At 47.6% G+C, this 26,389-nt stretch overlaps 1 protein-coding gene across 1 annotated transcript in view; it reads right to left on the bottom strand.

The window, feature by feature from the left end:
- Positions 1–25,795, bottom strand: part of WNT5B (Wnt family member 5B) — a 104,946-nt gene extending 79,151 nt beyond the window's left edge. Inside the window, exon 1 of the mRNA XM_019464965.2 lies at positions 25,149–25,795. Coding sequence (XP_019320510.2) covers positions 25,149–25,154 — 6 coding nt within the window. The 5' untranslated portion in view covers positions 25,155–25,795. The remainder of the gene's footprint in view (positions 1–25,148) is intronic.
- Positions 25,796–26,389: the final 594 nt, after the last annotated feature.

Here is a 26,389-nt window from a genome sequence, read left to right as displayed (position 1 = left end):
AGAGCCTGACAAGGGGCTCGATCCCACAAACCATGAGATCATGACCTGAGCCAAAAACAAGAGTTGGCCGCTTAACTGACTGAGCCACTCAGGCTTCTCCTAAATTTCCTTCTAATACACGGGAAAGGTATGGAGAAGCTGGCTGCCAAATATTAAGTCAATGTCAAAGTCAAGTAAAGAGCAGGTCAAATCTGTTATCCCAATACATACTACATGTTTTCAAGTTTTATTACAATTATTTAGCATTTGCATACTTAAAAGTAACTTTTCGGTTTTATTTTATTATCTCTTTACTTTTAGAAATGTTAGAAAATAAGAAATAGGGAGAACTAACACTTAAAACTCTACCATTTAGAACTTTTTTAAAAATTTGATCTTTTTTTTAAAGTTTATTTTGAGAGAGCACAGGTGCACAATTGACAGTTGGGGAGGAGCAGAGAGAGAGATGAGAGAGAGAGAGAATCCCATGCAGACTCTGCACCTGTCAGTGCAGAGCCTGATGTGGGGCTTGAACTCATGAACGCTGAGACCATGACCCAAGCCAAAATCAGACACTTAACCGACTGAGCCACCCAGGCGCCCCTAGAGAGAACTATTATTAACACTTTGGTGTAGCATCTTTTAGCTGAAAAATGTCCTATATTCATTTTTTTAAGTTCAATCCTTTGTATGGGAATTTGCAATTCTTCCTACGTACAAATGGCAAAGAGTGATCTAGAAGAAAGGATCAGGTGGCTTTCCCAGCACCTCACGGTCTGTCAGGAGGAAGGTCAGAATTAGAATTCAATTCGAACTCGGCCATCCAAGGCTCTCTGACACTCCAGTAACTATCAGGATGATTAGAGTCATTGCTTACCACAGCCAGAGCCCCTGGCTAAAAATACACCCTCCTCTGAGATGGTTTCCGTTATTTAAATGTTTGAGAGCCAGCCAGAGCCTGCCCTGGGCACGGAGCGAACATCTGGGCAAGGGATTGGCCAGAGAACCACCAGGCAGCTGGAGGCCATATGGGTCCAGAGCCTCCCCAGTGGGCAAGGCCTCCCTCCACCTCCCTTCACCTCTCTGCACAGCACATTGGGCCTTCAAAGCCCTCCACCTTCTCTTTTGCCAGATCACAGCTCTCCTTTGCTCCTCTGCCCTACCTCACTTCCCCACTCTGTCCAGGAGAATAATTTCTTCTGCCTTCTTTGTTCCTTTTCCCTGTCATGCCTCCATTGACTTCCTTTTCCACTCTACCCTGCACCTGGAAGAGTTTTTCCCTCTCTTGCTTGTCAGTCTGATGGTTTCCTCCAAGTGCTTCCTCACAAGCCATTTGTCTCTGAAAGGCTTCCATGGATTTCCCACACTGGTGGCTTTTCTGCCACTTCCTCTGACTGGTTAGCCTCACCAGAGAGGGATCATGCATTTAACCAAATTCACCAAGATCTATTCTGGATTAAGCACGGTGTGCTTCTGCGGGCACAGTAATGAATGGGAAGAGGTCTCTGCCTTTAAGGGCCCAAGTCCAGTGAAGGGAAAGATGAATACAGATAGTTAAAGGGATGTGCTAGATGTGTGTTAGAGTTTGGGGGGACAATTTTGTTAGATTTTGGGAGCTTTGAGAAGAAAGTAACCTTGCCCATGGAGGTCAGGGAGGCATGAAAAGAGCACCCCTCTGAGTGAATCTAGTGGTAAAGGTCATCATTTCACGGGTTTGCAAGGTGCAAAGGGGCATTGCCAACAGTGGGGAGGGCATGTACAAAGGCCCATGGGCAGGCTAACTCAGGCAGGAAGGGCTTGGAACTCCACACTCAGGAGTGAGGGTCCAGCTCCTCGTGGGGCCACACTGTTGCTCCTGGGTTCCTAATAAAAGGGCTTAAACTGGCTGTGAGCTCTTCAGAATCTGTGGCTAATTCTTATTTTCAGTTGGGAAAGTTCAGAACAGTTTTCCCCAGACATCACAACAGAGTTAAAACCATTGCCACATGCATTGTCAGAGGTTCATAAACATCAAGGAGTGGCCATGATGCAGTCACTGGAGTCTACTGGAGGCAAATAACCTCAGTGATGTCAGATTCTCAGAACTTGCGAGTTTGCTCATCTACTAAATATGGCGATGGACAAGGGCAGGGACTTGCTCAGACAAAAGAGGGTTTCATAGTCAAGTAAGCATGGGAAACACTCCCCCTCCTGAGGGATTCACATTGCATATGAACACATTAAAGTTCTGTGGTAGGGGGAAACAAAAGTGTTTAATTTGGTTGAAACCAGCATTTCTCAAGCTTATGTAATCATGCAATTCTCCACCACCCCTCTCCCCCTGGAACCAAATATCTATTAACCTCTAGGGAGAAACACATGTGGGAAAGTGCTGGATGAGATGGTTTCCAGCCTGCCTTTCAGCCATTAAAACCCACTGCTGAATGGATTGAGAATAAGTAGTCAGGCTGGAACTAGAGTAATCGAAATACGATTGGGTTTTCTATACACTAACATTTATTCTAAGAAGATAATGGAACTAGAAGTAGGCGTGACTCTGAGAAAGGGTGTGATACTAATGATGAAGGGTCATGCGGGAGGCCCAGAGTGAGCAGAGAAATAATACAGAAAGCCTGAAGAAGTCCCACGGGGAAGACAAACTGGTTGAACGCTGAAGCCAGGAAAACTTCGATCAGAAGGAAAAAAGGACCCAATAAGGAAAGTTTAGAAACCCCACAGAGGTTCTTTGGGCACCAAGAAAGGCTGAGCTAGGGATCAGGAGAAGGTGGGTAGGGGGGGGAGGGATGGGTTAAATGGGTGATGGGCATCAAGGAGGGCACTTGCTATGATGAGCACCGGGTGTTGTATGTAAGTAATGAATCATTAAATTCTACTTCTGAAACCAATATTATACTTTTATATTAACTAACTAGAATTTAAGTAAAAATTTGAGAATAAAATTTTAAATAAAAATTTCCTGTGAGAGGGAAGCTCGGCAGCCCAGTAAGGGTATGCTTTCTCCCAGTGAGAAAGCATAGCATGATCACAGGTAGGAGGGGAAGAATCAGATAACCTTGGGGTGAAAGAGCTACTGAATATCTGGGGCTGAAGGCTGCTGGTCACCTGTAATCTACAGCCCTTCCCCTCCCCAGGCCTCTGGGACCCTGCTCCACTGCCCACACTGGTCTCTCAAGTATCTTATGCCCCTTTCTGACCCACCTCCAAGTTATCCTTACCTCTGCTGACCCCTCATGTTACCCTCAGTTCCTGACCTCCACAGCTCAACTTGAAAGGGGTTCCAGTGCCGTATTTATGACTTCCTGGATGGACTAGCCACCTCCAATTCAACATGTCCAAAAGTGAATCCTCCCACTTCCCCTCAGTCCAGCCCCTAACATCATCATTCACTTGAGTGCCACAACCATGTTCCAATCAGGCAGACTTCAAGTAGACCAAGTCACTGCCCATGACTACATAGGTGACCAGTCTTATCAAATCTACCCCTGTGCCACACTTGGTGGAATCTCATTGTGCCACCTGACCCCTATTATAGTGGTCTTCTAAATGTTCTCCAGACTCAAACCCTGGGAGGGCAAATAGTCACATATAGGCCCCTCTCCCTCTAACCTTACCCAGACGCCAGTCATAAGACATCAGGAATGGATCACGGCAATCTTTCCTGCTAAACCCACACCTGGCCTCACAATCTTTCTTAACAAAGTATACAATCCAAGGAAGCCAGCATCAGTCAATGAAAGTTGACACTCAAGCACACATTTTATCATAGTTGAACAACTCCGAAATCTGCATGCAAATGTCAACACTGCCAAACAAATCTCAATGTTGCAAATTATGCCATAGTGACACAAAACTGTTATCACCTCTGAATGGCAGAATTGGTCACAGTTCTTCATATTGTTGTCACTTCATGTGAGTAATGTGACTGAAGAAATGACTGAGTTATTCATTCATTTGTTTATTTATTATTTTTAATGTTCATTTATCTTGAGAGAGAGAGCACACTCATGCAAGGGGGAGAGGGGGAGAGAGAGGATCCCACGCAGGCTTCGTGCTGTCACCACAGAGCAAAGGGTGGAGCGCCAGAATCACTGTGCAGGTCCTGGGATGGCAGTGGCTCCCTGTCACCGCATCAGAGCCATTGTCTGATGCCGGACCCTCCACGATGGCAGGGCAGGGCATCTGCCCCGGTGACTGGTGAATTGACTTCAGTCTGTGGAACCTAGAGCTGCCATCATGATTCCAAGCATATGTGCACCTTCACCGTAGGACTTCTTCCACGACAGTGCCCGGAGGGGCCCCAGCGTATTTCAGGACACCTGATTTGCCTTCTGCTAGAACAACCGGACACAGTAAAATCCCAACTGTCTACACTCAGCTTAATGCATGGGTGTGAGCCACATGACTCAGTTATCTGTCTTAAAAAGGGTTTTTATTTCCCCTCTAGAGAAAGATCCCCTCTGAAGAAAGCACAGCGTATGTTGGAGGGAAAACGGCTGTCCACAGGAATCCATTTACTTCACTTCACCTCATGTACCCTCCTAAATCCTGAAGCTGAGGCACGGATGCATGTTTGATATGGGATGGCTGACAGAAAACGCGTCCCCAGGGAAAGAGCCAAGAAGGAACTCCATAAGGATTAAATGGATCTGCCGTGCCGCCATGCTGACAAGCCTCTGCAGCTCTGAAATGACAGCAAGTTCAGAACACAGGATTCTCAGATCTCCCGAGACCACAGAAATCACCTGGGGGAAGTGACACGTGAGACAGCCTAGTAAACAGGACTGTACAGAAACAATCTGGGCCCACGTTGTCCATCGGTTTGGAGAACTCGCAAAAGCCCCAAAGTGGGAAATTCCCACATTCCTTGTCCCGGACCTCCCGGACCTCTCTCAATGCCCATTCTGATGTGGGCAATCTGTGCAACAAGGTGGCCACCGACAAAAAGCCCTAACAGTACCTCTCGTGATCCTTCGCATCTGAGGACAAGAGGGCCATTTTCAAAGTCCCCTCACACATCCCTGCACTGATCCTCACAACACCCCAGGGAAGTGGGGGCACACACATGAGCTCCTCAAGAAACTGTTCCTCAGGAAAGGCAAGTATCGGCCTGAGGGCAGATGGTGAGCTCTCCAATCCAGACCTCTCCAAGTCAGGACCTGTCTATCTCATCTTTAATCCAAACACCTCAAAGCCTTCTTACTACCATACAAATGGGCAAATGGCAGAGTGAAATGATTTGCCTGAGGTCACACACACATGTAAAGCATTATCGTATTATCACCTGCTCTGGGAAAATGATTCCCATGAACTACAAGCTTGCTAGTTGATGGAAAGAACAGGCTGGCATGGGAGACTTGACTCACCCTCAATGATGGACATGCCATTGAAATATGACTCCTAGAAATACTTTCCAAAATATTTAGCAAGATGATAATGTTCAATCAGAATCCTGTGTTATCTCTAATTAGCTCCAATTATCTTGAGAGGTGTCATGAAACACAGAACTAAATTAATTTCAATTCACATTTAACAGACACACACCATGTAGTATTTTGTGGGAACGGAGGGAAGAGTTCTCACAACACATAATGATACATGCTTCCATTACAAAAAATTTACTTTTATTTTCAGGGGACTTTCATTCACCTATAAGCTTCTAAAATTATGCAAAGACACTATGGACATAAAGCTCAAGTTACTGTGGAATTTGGACATTCCTAAGATCCCTGAGCTCTAACCACTAGGTGCCTCATTCAGCCAACACTCCTACTCAACAAGCCAACTGTCAGATGGGGCTTTGATGCACAAGTCATCTGTTCCAAAGGAAAGTCCCTAGGCTTCTGAGCTCCTGGAACCTTAACAATATTAGTGACAATTACAGGATTTTCTACTTATTAACAACATTAAATACTCTCTCTATATAAGCAATTTGTATTTTGGCAATTTATCACAGCTTAACCAGCTTCTCTCAACACCTTCAGGTCACTTCATCTATTGATAACAATGCAGGATGCCTAGAGACCTGTATTAGCTGCTCAATATGTTTTGAACTTTCCTTTTTAGTAGTGCAAACAATGCTCCCAAGAGGAAGCAACCCACAAAACAGGAGAAAATGTGTGCAAATATAAGATCTAAAAAGCCACGACATATTAACAACACTCACAACTCTGGGTGCCTGGGTGGCTTAGTTAGTTAAGCGTCTGACTCTTGATTTTGTTTCAGGTCATGATCTCACTGTTCATGAGTTTGAGCCCTGTTGGGCTCTGCACTGACAGAGTGGAGCCTGCTTGGGATTCTTCTCTCTCTGCTCCTTCCCCAAACACAGGTCCACGTGCTCTCTCTCTCAAAAATAAACATAAAAAAAAAAAAAAAAAAAGAGAGAGAGAGAGAGAGAACACTCACAACTCAATAATTAAAAGACAATCCAGTTTTCCAAATGGGCAAAGGATCAGAATAGACATTTCCCCAAAGAAGATATGCAAATGGCCAATAATGCAAATCAAATCAAACCCATAATGAAATATCATTTCAAATGTGTCTTAATCTGCTCAGGCTGTCATAACAAAATACCATAGACTGGATGGCTTAAACAACAAGAATTTATTTTCTCACAGTTCTGGAGGCTGGCAGTCCAAGATCAAGGTGCAAGCATGGTTAAGTTCTGGTGAAGTCTTCCTTCCTATTTTGTAGACAGTCACCTCCTCAACAAGGCAAAGACAGAGTATGTGCATTCTGGTATCTCTTCTTATAAGGACACTAATCCCATCATGAGAGCTCCACCCTTATGACCTTCCAAAAGGCCCCATATCCAAATCCCATCATATTGAGAGTTATGGCTTCAACATGTGAATTTGAGGGGAACATAATTCAGTCCATACCAATACCTACTAGGATGGCTATAATAAGAAAGTCAGATAATAACAAGTGCTTACAAGGATGTGGAGAAATGGGAAGCCTCATACATTGCTGGTGGCACTGTAAAATGGTAGAGACACTTTGAAAAGCAGTCTGCCAGTTCCTCAAAAGGTTAAACACAGAGTTACCAAATGGCCCAACAATTCAACTCCTAGGTGTCTGCCCAAGAGACTCAAAAACTTGCATACAAATATTGGTAACAACATTGTTCATAATAGCCAAAAAGTAAAAACCCTAATGTCCATCAACTGATGAAAGAATACCATGTGATATATCCATACAATGGAATATTATTCAGCCAGAAAAAGAAATGAGGTGCTATAACATTGATTAACCTTTAAAAACATTATGCTAAACAAAAGAATCCAGTACAAAACACCACATATTGCATGATTCCATTTTTTGAAATGTCCAGAATAGACAAATATGTAGACAGAAAGTAGATTGGTAGTGGCCTGGGACTGGTAGGGAGACTGGGGAAAATGGAGTGACTACAAATAGGGGTGGGGTTTCTTTGAAGGGGGGAGGATGAAAATGTTCTAAAATAGATTGTAGTGATGGTTGCCCAACTCTGTGAATATAATAAAAAACACTGAATGGTACACTTTAAATAATTGTATGGAATGTGAATCATATCTCAAAAAAACTTTATGTATATGTATATGTATATGTATATGTATATGTATATGTGTATGTATATGTATATGTATATATGTATACATATATAGTAAGTGGTAGTTAACACCCCTGGAATCCAGCTGACACATGCCATACGAGTAAGGGCCATGCCCTACAGTAAGACTTCTTCTAGACTCAATCTAATAAAGTCCAAAACTGAGCCCTAGGGAACTTGGGTTGCTCAGTCAGTTAAGTGTCCGACTTCAGCTCAGGTCATGATCTCACTGTTCATGGGTTCAAGCCCCAACATCTGGCTCTGCGCTGACAGTGTGAAGCCTGGAGGCTGCTTCAGATTCTGTCTCCCTCCCTCTCTGCCCCTCCCCCACTTGTGCTCTGTCTTTCTCTCTCTCAAAAATAAAATAAATAAACATTAAAAAAATTAAAAACGCTGAGCCCTAACAAGACCTGCAGGAAAGATGAAGTTACAGTTTGAGTCCTGCTACATTAAAATTTGTGCTTTCTACAGATCCTCACTAACAAAGTGTTAAACCAAACCTACATTGGCACAGTGATTAGCCAGTGATTTAACTGTCTGCCAAAACAGGAGTCAACACACTTCAGAGGATGCTAACAAAATCCAGAGTCTTTAAAACCTCTTATCATCTAATATTCAATAGAAAATCACCAGACAAAAATAAACAAATAAATAAATAGGAAAAATTTGAGACAAAATAGTCAAAATAAATCAAATTTGACAGGCCTAGGTGTTCAACTTGGCTGACAAAAACTTTGATGTTGCTATTATAACTACATTTAAGTAAGCAAAGTATGTTCAAAGAACATAATAAAAATATGGTCTTAATATGGAAATAAGGGAATCTCAGCAGAGAAATGGGAACTATATAAAGAACCAAATGAAAATTTAAGATCTAACGAGTGCAGTAACTACAATGAAAAATTCACTGGATAATCTTCACATCACATTGGAGATGGCAGAAGAGTCAATGAGCATTAAGACACAGCAACAGAAACTAAATGCAATTAAAAGATAACAATAAAAGGATGATAGTGGGGCATCAAAAAAAAGAAAAAACCCATCAGAAGAAATAATGACTAAAATTTCCCAAAGTTGATGAATCCTGCTATAACTGATGGATCTAAGAAGTTCAGCAGATTCCAAGAAGGATAAACGTAAAAAGAACCACGCCTAAGGACATCATGGTCAAAATTCTGCAAGATAAAGATAAAATCTTGAAAGCAGTGGGGACTGGGGCTTGTGGAAACACATTGTGTCCAGGAACAAAAAACGTTTAAAAAGCTAGCCAACTTCTCATCAAAAACGGCAGAGGTCAGAACACAACGAAACAACAGCTTCGAGGTACAGAAAGAAAAAAAAATTATACCCCGCAAAACTAGCCTTCAAAAACAAGGATGAATGAAATAAAGGCATTTTCAGATAAATGAAAGCCGAGAGAATTCACTTTCAGTAGACCTGCACGACAAAAAAATACTAAAGCATATCTGTCAGGCTGGAAACGTGGATCCGCAGGAAAAAATGAAGAGCAACCGAAATGATAAATAAGACTGTAAAGTAGAAAAAACTGTTTTCCTTCTTCTCATAATTTACCTAAAAGACAACCAACTGCTTAAAGCAAAAGCAGTAACTATAAATAGGGGTTTGTAACATATATTGAGGTAAAATATCAACTCTGTAAAGTGTGGACTGTGAAGAGGTGTGATGTTGATTCTAAACAGACCCTGAGAAGCAAAGGATGTTTGCAGCCACAGAGGACCACCAAAACCAAACAAACAATAACCACAACAAAAATGGGAGGAGATCAGTGGAAAACAAATAGCAATATGGTAGACTTTCATCAAACCATATCAAAAATTAAATGATTAGGGGTGCTTGGGTGACTCAGCCAGCTAAGCCTCTGACTCTTGATTTCAGCTCAGATCATGATCTCATGGATCCATGGGGTCCATGCTGACAGCACAGAGCCTCCTTGGGGTTCTCTCTCTCTCTCTCTCTCTCTCTCTCTCCTCTCTCTCTGACCCTCCCCCACTTGCTCTGTCCAAATAAATAAACTTAAAAAAAAATTGAATGATCAAAAGTTAACATCACCTGTAGTAAGAAATACTAACTTTATGTACCTTGTGATATGATGCATTGAGAAGGACACGGCATCACGTCTGTAGTATTCCTGCCAGAAATGCATAACCACAATCTAATCCTGAGAAAACATCAGACAAGCCCAAACTGGAACATTCTTTAAATGTGCACATCAAAAATGTGAAGGTCATGAAAAACAAAAGAAACATTGAGGAAGTGTCACTGACTGGAAGTGAGATACTGGGTTGAATCCAGGGGCAGAAAAAGACAATAGGAAAAAAAATAGGCAAAATTGGAAGAAGATCTGTGAATTACTTACGAATACTCAAACGATACTAATTTCTTATTGTGGACCATTGTTCTGTGCTTGTGTAAATTTTTTTTTTAATTTTTTTTTTTTAATGTTTACTTTTGAGACAGAGACAGAGCATGAACGAGGGAGGGTCAGAGAGAGGGGGAGACACAGAATTGGAAGCAGGCTCCAGGCTCTGAGCCATCAGCCCAGAGCCCGACGCGGGGCTTGAACTCACGGATCGTGAGATCGTGACCTGAGCTGAAGTCGGACACTTAACTGACTGAGCCACCCAGGCGCCCCGAAATTTTTTGTTTTTAAGAGAGAGCACAAGAGTGGGGGAGAGGGGCAGAGGGAGAAAGAGAAAATACCCCAAGCAGGCTTCACGCTCGGCATGGAGCCCAACAGAAGGCTCCATCCCATGACCCTAGGATTATGACCTGAGCCAAAATCAAGAGTTGGACACTCAACTGACTGAGCCACCCAGGCACACCGGTTGTGTAAAATGTTAATACGAGGGAAATTAAGGGAAGTATATACAGGAATTCTCTGAACTATTTTTGCAGCATTTTTGTAAGTCTACATTGATTTCAAAATAAAAATTGTAAAGATGGAACTAAATTGAAAGACTAAATATCTCAATTAATGGGGCACCTGGGTGGCGCAGTCGGTTAAGCATCCGACTTCAGCCAGATCTCGCGGTCCGTGAGTTCGAGCCCCGCGTCAGGCTCTGGGCTGATGGCTCGGAGCCTGGAGGCTGTTTCCAATTCTGTGTCTCCCTCTCTCTCTGCCCCTCCCCTGTTCATGCTGTCTCTCTCTGTCCCAAAAATAAATAAACATTGAAAAAAAAAAATTTAAAAAAAAAAAAAAATAAATAAATATCTCAATTAAAAGCCAGATTATTGGGGTGCCTCGGTGACTCAGTCAGTTAAACATCCGACTTTGGCTCAGAACATGATCTCACAGTTGTGAGTTCGAGCCCCACATTGGCCTCCCTGCTGTCAGCACAAAGCCAGCTTCAGATCTTCTGTCCTCCTCTCTCTCTGCCCCTGCCCTGCTCTCCCTCTCTCTCAAAAATAAATAAGCATTAAAAAAAAAAGGTTGTTATATTAACCAAATATCTAGAATGATCCAAATATCTACCAAAAGGGGATACACTGTCTCATATTCATTCAATAAAATACTACTCAGCAATAAAAAGGAAGGAACTACTAATACCTCAACAACACGGGCACATTTCACAGATACTGTGCTAAGCAAAAGAAGCCAGACACCAAGAAAAAACTGAGAATTCTGGTATAATTCTATTTGTATGAAATTCTAGAATAGGTAAAAGTGACTTACTCACATAAATCAGATCAGTGTTTGCCTGAGGTGGGGGGGGGGAGGGAGTCTGTGGAGACTGCAAGTTGCCAGCGGACTTTCTCAGGAAGTCAAAATATGATTGGGGTGTGGTTGCATGGTTGTATATATCTGTCCAAATTTATTGAAGTGTGTACACTCACAACCTGTGAATTTTATTGTATGCATATTATATCTCAATAAAGTTGACTGAAAAGGAAAAGTAAGCATCGCTGCTGCTCAGCTGTGGCAACAGAGGGCGGCATGTGAAGGAACAGGGCAGAATGTATGAAGTCTGAATTGGGGCACTAAGACTTTTCCTAACCTGCAGCTATAAACAGACTGTGGAAGTAAGTTCACGGTATTTTCTCAGAAGCGTGTGTCCCCTACTGAGCCAGACATCTCAGCCGGACAACATCTCTCCACAACTCCCTCTCTGAGGGCAGGCATCACAAGTTTTTTTTGTTGTTGTTTTTTTTAATGTTTATTTATTTTTGAGAGAGAGAGAGACACAGTGCGAGCAAGGGAGGAGCAGAGAGAAGGAGTCACAGAATCTGAAGCAGGCTCCAGACTCTGAGCTGTCAGCCCAGAGCTCAATGTGGGGCTTGAACTTGTGAACTGTGAGATCATGACCTGAGCTGAAGTTTGATGCTTACCTTGACTGAACCACTCAGGCACCGCCAGGCATTGCAAGTTTTTAAGGATAAAAAATGCCACTTAAGGCTACTCCTCAGCACATGGATGGTTAACAGGACGCTTCAAGAATCTAATATGAAAGAAAAATATTTAAAAGCTGCCTGGTAAGCTTTTGACCAGGATTCTCTTGATTTGGCTACAGTATAATACACTGTCCGTATCTGAAAATGCAATGTTATTGAGGTCAGATAATTGCTGAATTGACATGCTTGTGTAGCTTATTAAAGCCCGTGCTTAACTATGAAAATAACACCAACTCCATCCCTTCTTTCCAGACACAACCAAGCTTTGGATAGTGTCAGCAGAACTAGTTACTGTGACTGCACAATAGCATTTCTCATGGTTGTTCAGGAGCACAATTAGAGCAAACATCTACTGAGTGATTTCTATGCGCAAGGCCCTGCTAAGTGCTTTCCAAGCATTCTGTGTAATCCTCACAACGGCCTTTTAAGGGTTTCAGCAGATGACAAAACTGAGGTCAAGTTTGTGGGTAACTTGCTCAAGGTCACCTCTGTGCGATATTCCCACTCCTGGTCAGTTTTGGGGCCAGGATTGGGCCAGTACCTTTTGGGCTCAGAATTTGATTTCTCAAGCACTGTACATAAGAGATTAGACTTACTCTTTCATGAGAAAGATATTTGTGTTAATATTAATGATACTTTATCTGACTAAATTTCCAATGTCAAGGCAGTGAAACAGGAAAATACGAAATGGAAAAAAAGCAAAACAGTGCATATTCTAGTTGTAGGATGTTACTTCTCTTTGATCCTTTGGGATACTATTTTACCTCACCAGACAAGCTTCTGCAAAGTTTCAAAGACTCTTTCCTAGAAATAAAGAAATAAGACAAGTGCCAGGTATGAATCACTGCTGAGTCACCTGGAGCTGCGTTTTGTCAGTGGACTTAAAAAAGTCTCCGTCTGGGTCACATTTCCACTCCACACATCCTCCTACAGGTAGGCACAGTGCCTTACATTGGTTAGAAACCACTTTCACACACACTGTCTCAATCCTAATAACTACTCTATGAGTTAGACAAGGCAGGGCTACGTTATAAACCCATTTACGGATGAGGACAGGGAGACTTGTCCAAGGTATCTTCTGCCCAAGATCCCTGGTAAACAGGGGCAGAAACCACAGACTTCTGATTCCCAAGTGACTGCCTGGGAAACTGAGAGTCCTCGAACACCAGTGTCCAGGATCCACGGGACATCTGGTCTTTGCCTAATATTTCCTATCTCAGTTTTAACTCTTAGTTGGTAGATGCTCAACATGAAGGTGACTCTCTAACTCTCCTATTTGGCAAAATAACAGTAGCACATTTCCAAGGGAGCACTAAGGCGGGTACCAAGAAATGACATCAGATCATCCTAGTAAATAGTGATCAATGACATTACCTTATTTATGAGATGCTACGGATTCTAAATTGCAAAGTTCTCCCAAATGAACTATGACACATACTGATTTTAAGTTGCATCCTACAGGCACCTGGGTGGCTCAGTCAGTTAAGCGTCCAACTTCAGCTCAGGTCATGATCTTGAGGTTCATGGGTTGGAGCCCCGGTTGGGTTCTGTGCTGACAGCTCAGAGCCTGGAGCCTGCTTCAGATTCTGTGTCTCCCTCTCTCTCTGCCCCTCCCCTGCTCACACTCTGTCTTTCTCCCTCTCAAAATTAACATTAAAAAATGTTTTTAAGATGCATCGTAATCTCAGATATATGAAAATGTATCTTAGTATTGATGATATAAGACAATTCAAAAAATAAAATAAAATAAAATAAATTAAAAAAAAAAAAGACAATTCAAGACCAGCTTTCTTAAACTGCGGATTATAACCTCTTTAGAAGCCACCAGCTCAGGGCACCTGGATGGCTCAGTCATTTAAGTGTCAGACTTTGGCTCAGGTCATGATCTTGTGGTTCATGGGTTTGAGCCCCACATTGGCCTCTGCACTGACAGTGTGGCGCCTGCTTGGGATTCTCGCTCTCCCTCTCTCTCTGCCCCTCTTCCACTTGTGCTTTCTCTCTTTAAATAAATAAATAAACTTAAAGATTGTTTTTAAAAAATTGAAGCTACCAGCTCACTAATTTATCAATATTATTAAGCAAGTAAAAACAATGGTGAATGCTGGGACTGTCACTGGGAAGAGAGAAGCAAAGATACGTAGGGTGTCATTTCTGCTATTCAGAACCCACCTCTCAGATTGGGTCCTCATGGAAAATTCCAAAGAGCCAGGAACTACAGAGCTTTGAACAGTACCTTGATAAAAAGTCGCTGGCACATAAGTGAATTTTCAGGTCTCCTTTGCCTCCTCAATGTTGAAACAAATCAAATTATACAATACTCAATTCTTCTGTTTTTTTTTTAATGTTTATTTTTGAGAGAGAGAGACAGAGAGCGAGCAAGCACACACATGAGCAGGACAGGGGCAGAGAGAGAGGGAGACAGAATCTGAAGCAGACTCCAGGCTCTGAGCTGTCAGCACAAAGCCCCACGCAGGGCTTGAACTCACAAACTGTGAGATCATGACCTGAGCCAAAGTCAGACGTTTAACCGACTGAGCCACCCAGGCACCCCAGCTGATACTCTGTTTAAACAAGTACATAGTAAATAACAAAGCCTCTTCTGGCTGGGCACCCGTTTAATCAGTAGGATGGCTGAGGGAAATCACCTGAGGTGATTTGGGTACATATAGTCCTAGCTGCACGTGGGAACTCACCTAAGTTCTACCTGAGAAGACAGCTTAGCCAACCACATAACTAGTGGTGAAAATAAGACCCCATCACAAGTAATTACAATATAGGGCAAAGTGTGAAAAGGGCCATTGTAACGAATGTCTCCTGATATAACAGCTCTTCGGGAAGCCAACTCCAAGCAACAGAGAGATCATTTCTGACAGAGGTGACCAGGGAGGTAGCATCTGAGCCATACCTTGAAGAACAGGTAGGTTCTTCAAAAAGGAAGGGAAGGGGTCTGAGAGGAACAAGAGGCATGAGCAGACCCTGAGAAGTAGGGGAAGCAGTAGGAGAGAACTCTGGAAAGGTGGTAAGTTAGGGTAAGATTTTGAAGGGCACTGAACAGCAGAGTAAAGATGTCTATTCAGTAGGCAAAGGAGGAGTCACCCAAGAATTGTGAGCAGGAGAGGGACCTACAGCGAGCAGGGTGAGGGGTGCCCTTGTGTGGGTAGACCAGGGACAGACAGCAGGTGAGAATGTTGGGGCCATAATTCACATCTGATGCATAAAAACTCACACTCAGGCAGTGGCACAGAAACAGGATGCAAGACAAGTGACAATTCCAAAGGATTTAGGGGACGTGGAAACAAGGGAGACAACAGAGACACTTTAGGACAGTGGTGCTTAACCAGGGGGAGGTTTTGCCCCCACAGGACAGCTGGCGATGTCTAGCAACACTCTGACTTAGCACTACCGGCATCTAGCGGGCAGGGGGCAGGGATGCGGCTAAACATTCTGCAATGCACGGGACAACCCTCCTCAACCAAGAATTATCAGGTCGAAAACAATCAATAGGGGTGAGATTTAGACATACAGTTTTAGAACTGTAAGGAAACACAAGTGGTAGAGATGCTACGCTGGTCCTGCGGCTCATGAGACGAAAAGGCAAAGAAACTCAGGGCCTGGCTCCACACAGACTACAACTGCTCGCCAGGTGACAGACCACACACTTGTTCCTCGGCCCTATGTGCACCTGCTCCGGCCAGGCCCTGTGAGGTACTGAAGGGGAGCGGCACGGGCACCGTCCTCATCCTTAAGGTGTCACCATTGGGAAAGGAGCAAGCACGTAAGGAACACACACGTCTACGAACACATATGTGTCTGTACACGTATGTGCAGAGAAGACTGAAAAGGAATGCTCCAAAATATTATCCATGATTACCTCTAACTTGGAATTAACATTTTTATTTTTCCAATATTTTTCCCTGAAAATATGAATGGATTGAAAAAATGAAAAAAAATTCTGTTTTTCAATGAACCTGTCTTAATTTCGTCAGAACAAAGAGAGGTATGCCACACAGTCTCACCAGCTGCCCCGCGTCTGCCCTCCAGTGAGGGAGGGGGAAGAAGAATGGGGAAACCACAGAGCCGAGGAAGGACCACCTCTTCCCCTTGTAGCCCTTCCACGTGATGTGAGAGACCCTCACCGTTCTTTCAATTCCTTCACCCACTATGTGTCAGGCATTGTTCCACATAACAAAACAGACAAAATCCCTGCCCTTGTGACGTGTATATTCTAGAAAGAGGAATCAGACAAAGAACAAACATGTAAAATATATATAAATATGCATGTCCAATGGTTATAAGTGCTATGGAGAAAAGTAAGGCAGAGAAGGGGGTGGGGAATAGGTAGGAGGTTTGGGGTTTATACAGTGGTCAAGGAAGATCACAAGCACATGACATTTGACGGAAGGCCAGAGGAAGGAGCAGGAGAGTGGGATGCAGTGCAGGTAGAGGGAAAGCAAAGTGCGGAGCCCCAAGGCAGTTGCGTGCCTGCTGGGCTCACAGACCAGCAAGAAGGTCACCGTGATGCAGCAAAGGGAGAGAACAGAGGTCACGGAGGGAAGCAAGGGTCAGATCAGCCAGGCGAGTGAGCTGTCGTAAGGACTCTGCATTTCTCCTGCACCAGATGGAAGGCCAGCGGAGGGCTCAGTGGCACAATCTGATGTGGTTCAACAGGGAGACCAGGGAGGAGTCCGTCCATCACTGTGATCCCACAGAGAGCTGCTGGTGGAATGAGACAGGAGAGGGGTGGGGAAGGTGAGAAACAGTCATGGATCTGAGTATCTTCTGAAAGTAGACTTGGCAAGATTCCCTGGTGGTTTGGATGTGGGCAGTGAGAGAGAGAAATCAAGAATGACTCCGGGGTTTATGGTGGAGAAACTGGAAGGGTGAGGAGAAGAAGCCTGTGCGAAGAGCAGGTTTAAGGGAAGAGGTCAGAAGGCAGGCTGGGATGCCTCTTCGACTTCCTAGATGAGACGCTGCTTACGCCGTTGGGCACACCAGTCTGAAGGTCAGGGGAGACCAGCAGGCAGGAGATTAAAACGTGAGATGGGAAGGAAGGGGACAGTACTTACAGCCATCAGAATGGATGCAGAGGAGAGAAGAGGTCTGAGGAGATAAAGGAAACCAGGACAGCTGCTGCCAGTGACAGAGAAGGGAAACTAGGCTATGACACATCACAGGAGGTAGTGGTACAGTTGCCTGTGGCAAACTAGAGAGCTTTTCCTATCAGTTCTTTTCGAAAGATACTCGATGTGGCTTTCCTGGATGCTTGTGCTCAGCAGTCTAGGACCAAAGAGATAAGATCTAGTAACTTCTAGATGGTGCCAATCTGGAATGACTGAGTGCCTGGGATACAAGATACCCAGGGAACTCCTAAATCAGTTTCTTCACTGTCTCTCAATCTGGTCACACACATGGGTGAAAAATATCCCACCAGTAATGGCAGCATGGAGGAATGATCCCCTTGAGAGCAAGTGAGGACCCAGGACTTGAGCAACAGGTCAGGTCAGTGCTGCAAGTCATGGATCTACGACTGGGCCTCAACGGCTTCCTCTGGCTTCCTGTTCCTTCTGCATTTCCACCCTCTACTGCATCCCCAAACTGCCTGTGATGCGCACGATCAAAGATGGGTCTAATGCATAGGCTATGGGAGAATAAAAGAGTTGAGAGCTTCTGAAGTACTGCACACTTGCTATCTGCATGCAGTAGAAGTTACTAGAACAAAAGCTACTGAAGTTCAGGAACTATGTCTTATATCTCTAGCACCTGGGACATGCCTACATCAATATTTGTTATATGAATAATTCAACCATCATCAGAAAATCAGTAAGGGATGGCATACTTATTAGGCAAAATGGGCCCATTTCTAGCAATGAACATGCTACACAATTCATTGCCCTCAGATCAACAGTAACAAATATAGCTTGACTATCTTTTAACCTCAGACACTGTTCAGACACTGTTTTCGCTCTGAGGATGCAGTGCAGAACAAGACAAACATGGGGCAGGGGCAGACTTTTAACAAGAACTAATAGGGGCGCCTGGGTGGCTCAGGTGGTTAAGTGTCTGACTTTGGCTCAGGTCATGATCTCGAGGTTCATGAGTTTGAGCCCCACATCGGGCTCTCTGCTATTAGCACAGAGCCCACTTCGGATCCTCTGGCTCCCTGTCTCTGTACCTCCCCTGTGAGAGCTCTGTCTCTCAAAAATAAATAAACATTTAAGAAAAAAAAAAAAAAAGAATAAACAGGAGAGTTACAGATGGTGGTAAGTGCTCCAGAGGAAACAGAGTGCCTGGGGGCAGGTGACAGTTCTGCTTGGCAGGATCTCTCTGAGAAGCTGAGACCCAAATGGGTGGGAGGAGCCATCTGAGGGGGGGGGGGCATGAGCAGTCCAATCAGAGGGAGCAGCAGGTGCAAAGGCCCTGAATGAGGTGGGGGGGGGGGGGCGGTTCTGTAACATCATGCACACCTACGTGTGGCAGGAAGTGGATGTGGAGAGGGAACTGCTGGAGGCTATGGTGAGTTTAGGAGACCTTTGTGCAGGGCTGGGTTGTATTTCTTTCAAGTTGCAGTGAAGGTAAGGAGGGTGTACTCTGGGAGGTGTGAGAGCTCCCTGTGAATATCACGAATGATACACAAAGTCTGTAAGAAACCCCATTTGTAATGGCTCTGTTTCTGACACCTCTGAAAGAGGCCTCATTCTCTTTGAGAAACTGGGAGATTAGGTTAGGAGATTAGGACTAGGGATGGGTAATCCCTGGGTTTTGACAAATTAAAGGACCCAATGCAACCCTCTAGAGGCAGCCTCACGTCCATTCTGGAGAAGGGATCTTACCTGGGAAAGCAAGGGGGTCCCTGCTTGTCAGCCTGAGGCTCCCTAACACAGAGAGAGGTGTTGGGAGGGTTGACCATGAGTTTAAAAAAAAAACAAACATTTTTTTTAGTTTATTTATTTTGAGAGAGCGGTGCATGCACAAGGACGGAGCAGAGAGGGAGAGGAATCCTAAGCAAGCTCCACACTCTCAGCACAGAGCCCAACGTTGGGCTCAATCCCATGAACCAGATCAGGACCTGAGCTGAGATCAAGGGTCGATGCCTAACCAACTGAGCCACCTAGCCCTCCCCCCTCCAACAAAATGAATTTTAAATGTCTCAACTGGAATGCCTTTAAGTGGGAATACGCTCTCAATTTGCCACAGGGAACTCTCCTTCACTCACTATTGTATTACAAACTCTCAGCTCCTCCCTCATGCATTCTGGCTACCTGCTTGGCCTTTGGGGACACAGGAGAATGAGACCCTGAAAGTGTCTCTTTTCTAAGTAACTGTACTATTTGGTCTCACGGTGGTAGACACATCCAGCCCAGGGGAAAAAGGAAAAGTCTCAAATCTGATCTTCCCCTTTATATTTAAAGCTTATTTGAGATTTGGTATCACAGAGGTTACCTTTTTAAGAATAAGAAAACACAAACGTCAAGAATTTGAGTGGTTTCAAATACAGGGAATGTTTCAGCATCTGCTTAGTAAAAACAACAGACTTTTTGAGATGGGGTCAGCAAGACCCCTTCCCTCTCAGCTGGAGACTTGTTCAGTCCTCAACTCTACAGGACCACATCAGAATCCATTCTCCTCCTAAGAGTGCCCCACTTTTCCCTCCCTTCACGACAGCCACCCCTGAACATCTATGCTCTCCTGTTATGGGTCATTACACAAACGGGGACCCTCAATTCCCACTGATGCGACGATCAAAACATCTATGCCTGATTGGACAGGGTCGGTGTTCTTCATGAGGCTCCCTGGAGAACTGGAGGGCACATGCTGACTTAAGCAATGAGTGTGCTGCTAATGTCCCACACAAAACAGCCTCCATCTTTAAATGCAGAGCAAGTAGGGGGCAGGGGCCAAGTAGTTCTCCCTGTCCTGCCAACAGGCCTTCATCAGTAGCATGGTAACATTGCACTTCTACAGTCCTACAAAGTCCTGGACACAGTTTTAGTGCTTTATATACACTAATTCTTACTACACCCCTCCACACAGCAAATACGTAAGTATCATGTTACTGTTTCTACTTTACAACTGAGGAAACTGAGGCACAGAGAAGTCAGGTAACCTACCTGGCCGGAGGTTACACAGCTAGCTTCTAAGTGCTGGGGTTCCACACCCAGGCAGCCTGACTCCAAAGCCCCGGTCTCCATTGTCTTCGCCTTCTATAGCTTCAGGTCTCAGGGCATAATCTGATAGTGCAGTCTAGAACTCCTCCCCATTCTCTTCTCCCCTCCTCCCAGCCTGAGTCCCATTCACCAGCTCCTGCTCCAGAGTGCGACCTGGAATTTTCCAGTTTTAACCTTATATACAAAATCTCTCTAAGGTTTAATTACCTTGATTGCAACTCATGCACCCCAAACAAGATCTGGGTGAAATATTTAGTAATTCATTACTCAGTTTTTTCCAGGAGAACTTTCTCAATGAGTATAGGTGAAGTACATAATCTTAGAGATGATCTATGAGGAGACTCCTCTGAACTGCAGCCCCCTGCAGCAATGGAAGACGGATCACGTGGGATATTTGCTGGAAAGAGAAACGCAGGAGGGTGCAGGAGTCCTGGTTCAGACCCAGGAGATGCCCCAAGTGCAGGGAGCCGAGCTCCCCTTCTGTGGAAGGAGAGCAAAGGACCCTCAGCAACACACCTGATCACCCCCAGCTAGTGTCAGAAAAGCTTTGTTACCGTATCTTTTGCTCTCCCAGCAGGAATCAGAGCAAATCTACCCACTGAACATTCTAGATAACTCCACAGTGACCTTTGGGGACTAAAGTTTGCAAACCAAAAACTTCTAACCCACTGCCTTTTCTAACTAAGCTTTCCCAGGCCTGGGGAAATCCTCTCCTGACCCTTTATCAATTAATCAGACAAGAGCAACCTTTGAGGGGTTCGCATTTCTGGGGCTCAAGGGGGCTGTAGAGGAGAGAGGGCTGGAAACCCAGCCTCAAGTCACCCGAAGCTGGAGACGGAGCCTCGAGGTAATCCTCTCCTCGGGAGGCCGACTAACCACAGAGGCCCCTGCCAGGCCGGAGCCCAAAGCCAGGAGCACAACCAGAGCCTCCGGCGCGACCACAAACCCTGCCTGCGCGACCACGGTTTGTGAAACAGTAACTCTGTGAAAGCAGCCGGCCGGCCCGCCCCTCCGGTGGGAACGCACCTCCTCTGATTGGCGGCTTCCCCTCCCCAGGCCCGGCCAAGGCAGAGGGATTTCCGAAGCGGAATCGGCTAAAGACGACAGAACGCTAGCACGGGAAGGGGCCTCCAGCGCCCTCATTTTATGGAAGAGAGAGCTGACACCTCAAAAGGAGAAGCTGCAATGCACCTCGCTCCCGCCCCCCTCCCCTGCCCCCCATCCCCACCAGGGTAAATAACCTTCCCTGCAACACCACAGGAAAAGACGCTGATGCCAAGAACCGGACATACAGACAGGTTGGGATCTAAGGGGGGCCGGGGGGGGGGGCTGGAGGTTTGGGGGTGCAAAAAGAAATTGAGAAAACACTCCTGTGCCTTTAAGGACTGCAACTGCCGCCAGCACTGTACTTGCTCTTAGGGGGTCCTAGACCAGGCGGGCGGGGCTGGGTAGTGGTCAGTCAGCACGGCAGTCCTGGGGACCTTCGGTGACAACATGTGTCTACGTGTCCTAAAACCTCCGTGCGCGGCACTTGGAGGGTCTCCCTCGAGGACCAAACCAGGTTCCAAGTCACCCAGGAGGAAAGGAGTTGGGAAGAACGCCACATGGGTGGAGAAGCAGGGAGGAAAGAGACCAACTTTAGAAAGTCTGGAAGAGGATTCATGCAGCACAAAAAGACCCAACTGCAACCGCAGGGGCAAAGAAGTCAGGAAATGCTGCCGGATCAGCCAGCCCAGTGGCCAGACCGCCAGCCAGAGGGTCAAACTGGGATGGAGGGGGCGGAGGTTTAAATTTAGCCAGGTAAACAGAGCCTTTGCCAGGGGGAGAGGGCCCGGTAGGAGCGGAGCAGTCACCTGCTCTGTGCAGTTGGGGGACCTGTCGCTGAAGGAAGGGCACAGGAACTACCCCCAACAGCAGGTGGGCTCCCAGGTTGGCTCCTGGCTCCACCAACAAGCTAGCCACCATGCTCCTCAGAGTTGGATAGAAGGTTATTATTACTTTAAAAGGTGGCTCAATTTGGAAACAACCAGACCTTCTCATCTCTATCATGATATCTACTCCCAACCCCTCTGCTGGATTTTTCTGGATTCCTACATACAGTTTAAAGATGCTCAGTAGAAACCAGGCAGGAATGCCCAGATGAGGCTGGGGAGCTTCCATATTCTCTCCTCCTTAGAGGATCTTTATAGCTTAGTGCTGTTGTGAGTCTTAAAGAGACCTGAAGGAGTTACAAACACTCAGGATTGTGTTCAGGTGTGGGGGTGAACAAAGGTGGAGTCTGAAGGAAGACCTGTTTAGAAGACTACAGAGATAAATGGCAGGTAGTTTGAAAAGGAGCTAGGGAGGACCAAACCAGAAGAGTGAACAGGAAAGCTTTTGTGGACATGTTGTTTTTTTTATTTCAGAGAAGGCAAGGACTATCACCTCATATAAAAATTTCCTCCCCTGCTGGAGATGCCAGATGTGGCAATCCAGAAACCAACAGAACTATCTTAGAAGTAAAAATTAGAACAGACTAGCCTAGTCCTCTGCCCTTCTTGAAGAAGAGCAAACAAAAAATCTTTCAGCTGCCACTAGAGTTAAAAGGGGGGGGGTGGATATTCAGGTGAATAACAATCCCAGATTTTTGCTTTTCACAGCATATGGCGCCCAGCAATTTGGCAGTATCCCTTTCACTTACGCTTTTGGGCTTTAAAAAAATTTTAGAAAACTTTTTTTTTTTTCCAAGTCAGTGAGATACCCTTCGAGATATTACAGCCACCAAATGAACTTAAGAGGGGTCTGGTTTCAGACATCCTGAGCAAACACCTAACACACACACACACACACACACACACACACACACCTTCACTCATATATTCATACTCAAATACATAAGAAGCGAAAGCCTGGGAAAGTAGGAAATCCACGGATGGAAGAGGGCCAGCAAGCTCTCCAAGGCTGGCTTCTGCACCCCTGGCAGTCAGAAGCCCCAGCTTCCAACGCCCTCAGTGTGCCACACACCCTCTGTCTGATTTTCTTCAGGAAAGAAAGAGGAGCTGTCTCTCACAGCTGCCCTTAGGTATTTATCCACCACTGTCTCTTTAGGTCCTTGTATTCCATTCAGCTCCTACCCTGGTGTGAGTTCCACCTGCATGTTTGAGTGTGGAGACAGACCCCCTGTGAAGTCTGCTTCTTCTCTTGGGCTCATGGACTTGTCATCACAATGAAGGGCCCAGCTACATTGCTCCTGGCTCACAACTGTGCAAAAGAGGTCTCTTGGCATTGCCTTTCCTTCCCAGGAGACACACCTCCCCCTTGCTATTTATAACCACAAATCTTCTGTGTCAAAGAGAGAACAGACACTATTTTGAAATGGAGAAAAACCACCACTCATAGGTCGGTGTGTTTGCCAGGACTTGTGTGTGTGAGCCTTGGACAGGCGTGTGGGCACAAGCTTGAGGCCTGGCATCCACTCATCCCTGGCTGAGATTGGGAGTCTTGCCTTTGATAAGTAAAGCCCGCAGCTGAATCAGACAGCAGGAGGTGTGGCTGGGTCCAGGAAAGGGTCCTCACACTTTCTGAGGGTGTGCCTGCTGCTCCCAGGGCCCTATGTTGCCTTAGGGGCCAGCCACAGAAGGAGTCACCCTAAGGTTCCACCCACGTGTGCACATTAAGTGCTGGTGTTTGGCCCTGCCCTGCTGGCCCAAGGTTTTCTGCACCAACATGGATGACATGGCACAGATGCCCCATGACAGCTCTCTGTCAAGTGGGCACATTCCTGGGCTACTGTAGCAGTTCAAGGGACTGGTAACATGATCCTGAACCTTTCTCTCCAGGTACCAGGTTAAAACTCTGCCCAGGGTGGTAGTAACTGAAAGCTATTGCCAATGTGATCAGGTGGCAAAGCAGTGAAGGGGGGGGCGGGGGGGGGTGGGGAGGCGGGCAGGGACAGGGTGGAGAGCAAATGCCTCCATTCACAGCTGGGTAACCAACCCACGGCCTGAGCCACCTCAGTTTCCCTCTTGCAAAACAGAAGCAATCATGCTCCAAGCAAATTGAATCATCTCTCACAGTGATTCGCAGGATGGAAATATCTAGGAAATGCGGCTCTGACTAGAGTGCATGGCCAAATATCCACTGAGGCTCCACGAGAAAATGGAGAAAGAGGGCACCCTCCCCCCACCCACCCACCCGCCTTCTCCCAGGGCTGGGATGGATGAGGCACAGGAGCGGAGGAGCAATGAAAGAAAACAGAAAGCTCCCAATTCCACTCAGCGCTTTACCTGCTCTGAGGCTTAGGCAGGAATTCGGGCACCAAAGTAACCCCGCTCCTGGGGGTTAAAAAAATCCAGATGTAGTCCTCGCTCCCGTCTGCTGATGCGGGACGCAGACCTCAAGCACAGAAGTCCAGCTGGGCCGACCAAGCCCGGAAAAGTGACCAAGAAGCTCCAAGGGGCTCGCACTCAGCAGGAACCAGAGACGGTCCTTGCGCGCGCCCGGGGGCTACAGCTGCCCCGGCCCCCTCCTCGGTCGCCCTACCCTGGGGAAGGACTGCGGCGGGCGCCGGGGCTGCAGGGGGAGGGCGAGCAAGCCCTAGCCTACCTGCCCGCGGCCAGGAGCACGCCCTCGGTGCCCAGCCCCGCACGCTCACCGGAGGCAGTCGCGCGCGGAGAGTCCGTCGCCCCAGCTTTGTTCGCGGCCGGGGCACTACGCTTTCCCCGGCGCTCCCTGCCCCCCACCTGACCCGGGGCCGCCAGCTCGAGCCAAGCACCGCGAGGTTCCCCGCCGAGCGCAGGGCCCCGCTCCCCGGAGCCTCCCCGCCGCCCCTCGGCCCTTCCCGCTGCCGGGAGCCGAGCGCAGGCGGACGCCCAGGGGGCCGCTAAGTCGGGGCGCTCCGGGAAGTTTCGGCCGCCGAAGCCAGGACGAGGACGCCTCTCGGGCGGCGACAGCCGGGGGCCAGGGGCCGGGGGCGGCGACGGAGGCCCGCCGGCTCCCTTTACCACAGCTGGCAGCCGGGCGCTTACCTGCATGTCCCGCCGCCTGGCAGGCCCGCGGGCTCTGGCTGGCCGCTCCGTTCGGCCCAGGTCTTCCAGCGCCCGGCTGCGCTGGGTCGGCCGGGCGCGCCGGCGTGCGGTCTGGAGGGCTCTGCCCCGCCGGGGACGCCCGGAGCAGATCCTACCGGCTCCTCTCAGCGAGCGGGCCGCTCCGGCCCCCGCACCGGACTCTTCATCCGCCGCCCGGAGCTGGGCTGGCGGCGTGGACCCGCGCGCTCCGCTCTGGGGGGCCCGCCGGGGCGTCTGCTCTGCGCCCCAGAAGCTGGAGCCAACTCCGCGGGGGCAGCGGAACCTCCCCTCCCCCGGCGGTCCCGGGTCTCGGAGTCCGCGCACCGGGCTGCCGCCGGGAGGGCTCCCTGCTCGGCGCCCGGGATCCCCCGAGCTCAGCGGTCGGGGGTGGTCGGGGAGCGGAGCCCGCGGCCGAGCTGGAGGGAGGCCCTGGGCCCGCGGCGCCTGGCTCGGGCCGCCGCCGTCGGTCGTCGCAGGGCTGCGCGCTCTCCTCCGGAGCGCGGGACCCGAAGAAGTTTCGGCCCCAAGTTGGCTGCGGGGCGGGTGGCGGCCGCGGCTCGGAGTGCAGAGGCCAGCGCTGGGCGAGTGGATCCCCGGGGCTCCGCCGCCTCCGCCCCGCCTCCCGCGCCTCCTCCCCGCCCCCCGGCAGCCGCGCCAGCCCCTGACTCGCTCCTTCCCACCAGCGGAGCCCGCGACACCCCTCCCCAGGGCTCCTCCCAGGCGCGGGGACCGTGAACTCCGCACCTGCCTCCCGCCCCACGGGCGCACTCGCCTTGCCCCTCCGCCCCTCGGCAGAGCGGCCCCGGGCTTGGACGCGGGGGGTGCCGAGGGGTGGGGGCCCGCCCCAGAGGCCCGCCGCCCGCCCCCTTCCCCCGGCCCAGCACAACCGCGGCCTCCTCCCGGAACTCGACCTGGTCCTCTGCGAGGACCTGAGGGACTCACCCTGTCCAGCAGCCCCCTCGGGGCACCCCACGCTCCTGGCTGGCGCTGCGGAGCTGGAGGCTCTGAGAGCAGGGAAGGTTCCGGCCATAGCTCCTGAATTTACATCAGCCACTCGCACGCGTTCGTCCTCCTTTGAATACCCCCAGAGATCTGTTATATCCACTTTACAAACTCAAGTTATATCCCCTCTTGATCTTGGACCGCCCCCCCTTCTCCTACAGCACCCAGCAGAAATCTCTGGGACTAGGAAATCTGGTGGA

This window comes from Panthera pardus, unplaced genomic scaffold (genome assembly GCF_024362965.1).
Source record: "Panthera pardus isolate Hobbes unplaced genomic scaffold, ASM2436296v1 HiC_scaffold_6, whole genome shotgun sequence".
Taxonomy (NCBI): domain Eukaryota; kingdom Metazoa; phylum Chordata; class Mammalia; order Carnivora; family Felidae; genus Panthera; species Panthera pardus.
Note: the sequence above shows the minus strand (reverse complement) of the source record. Positions and strands in the feature narration are given on the sequence as shown.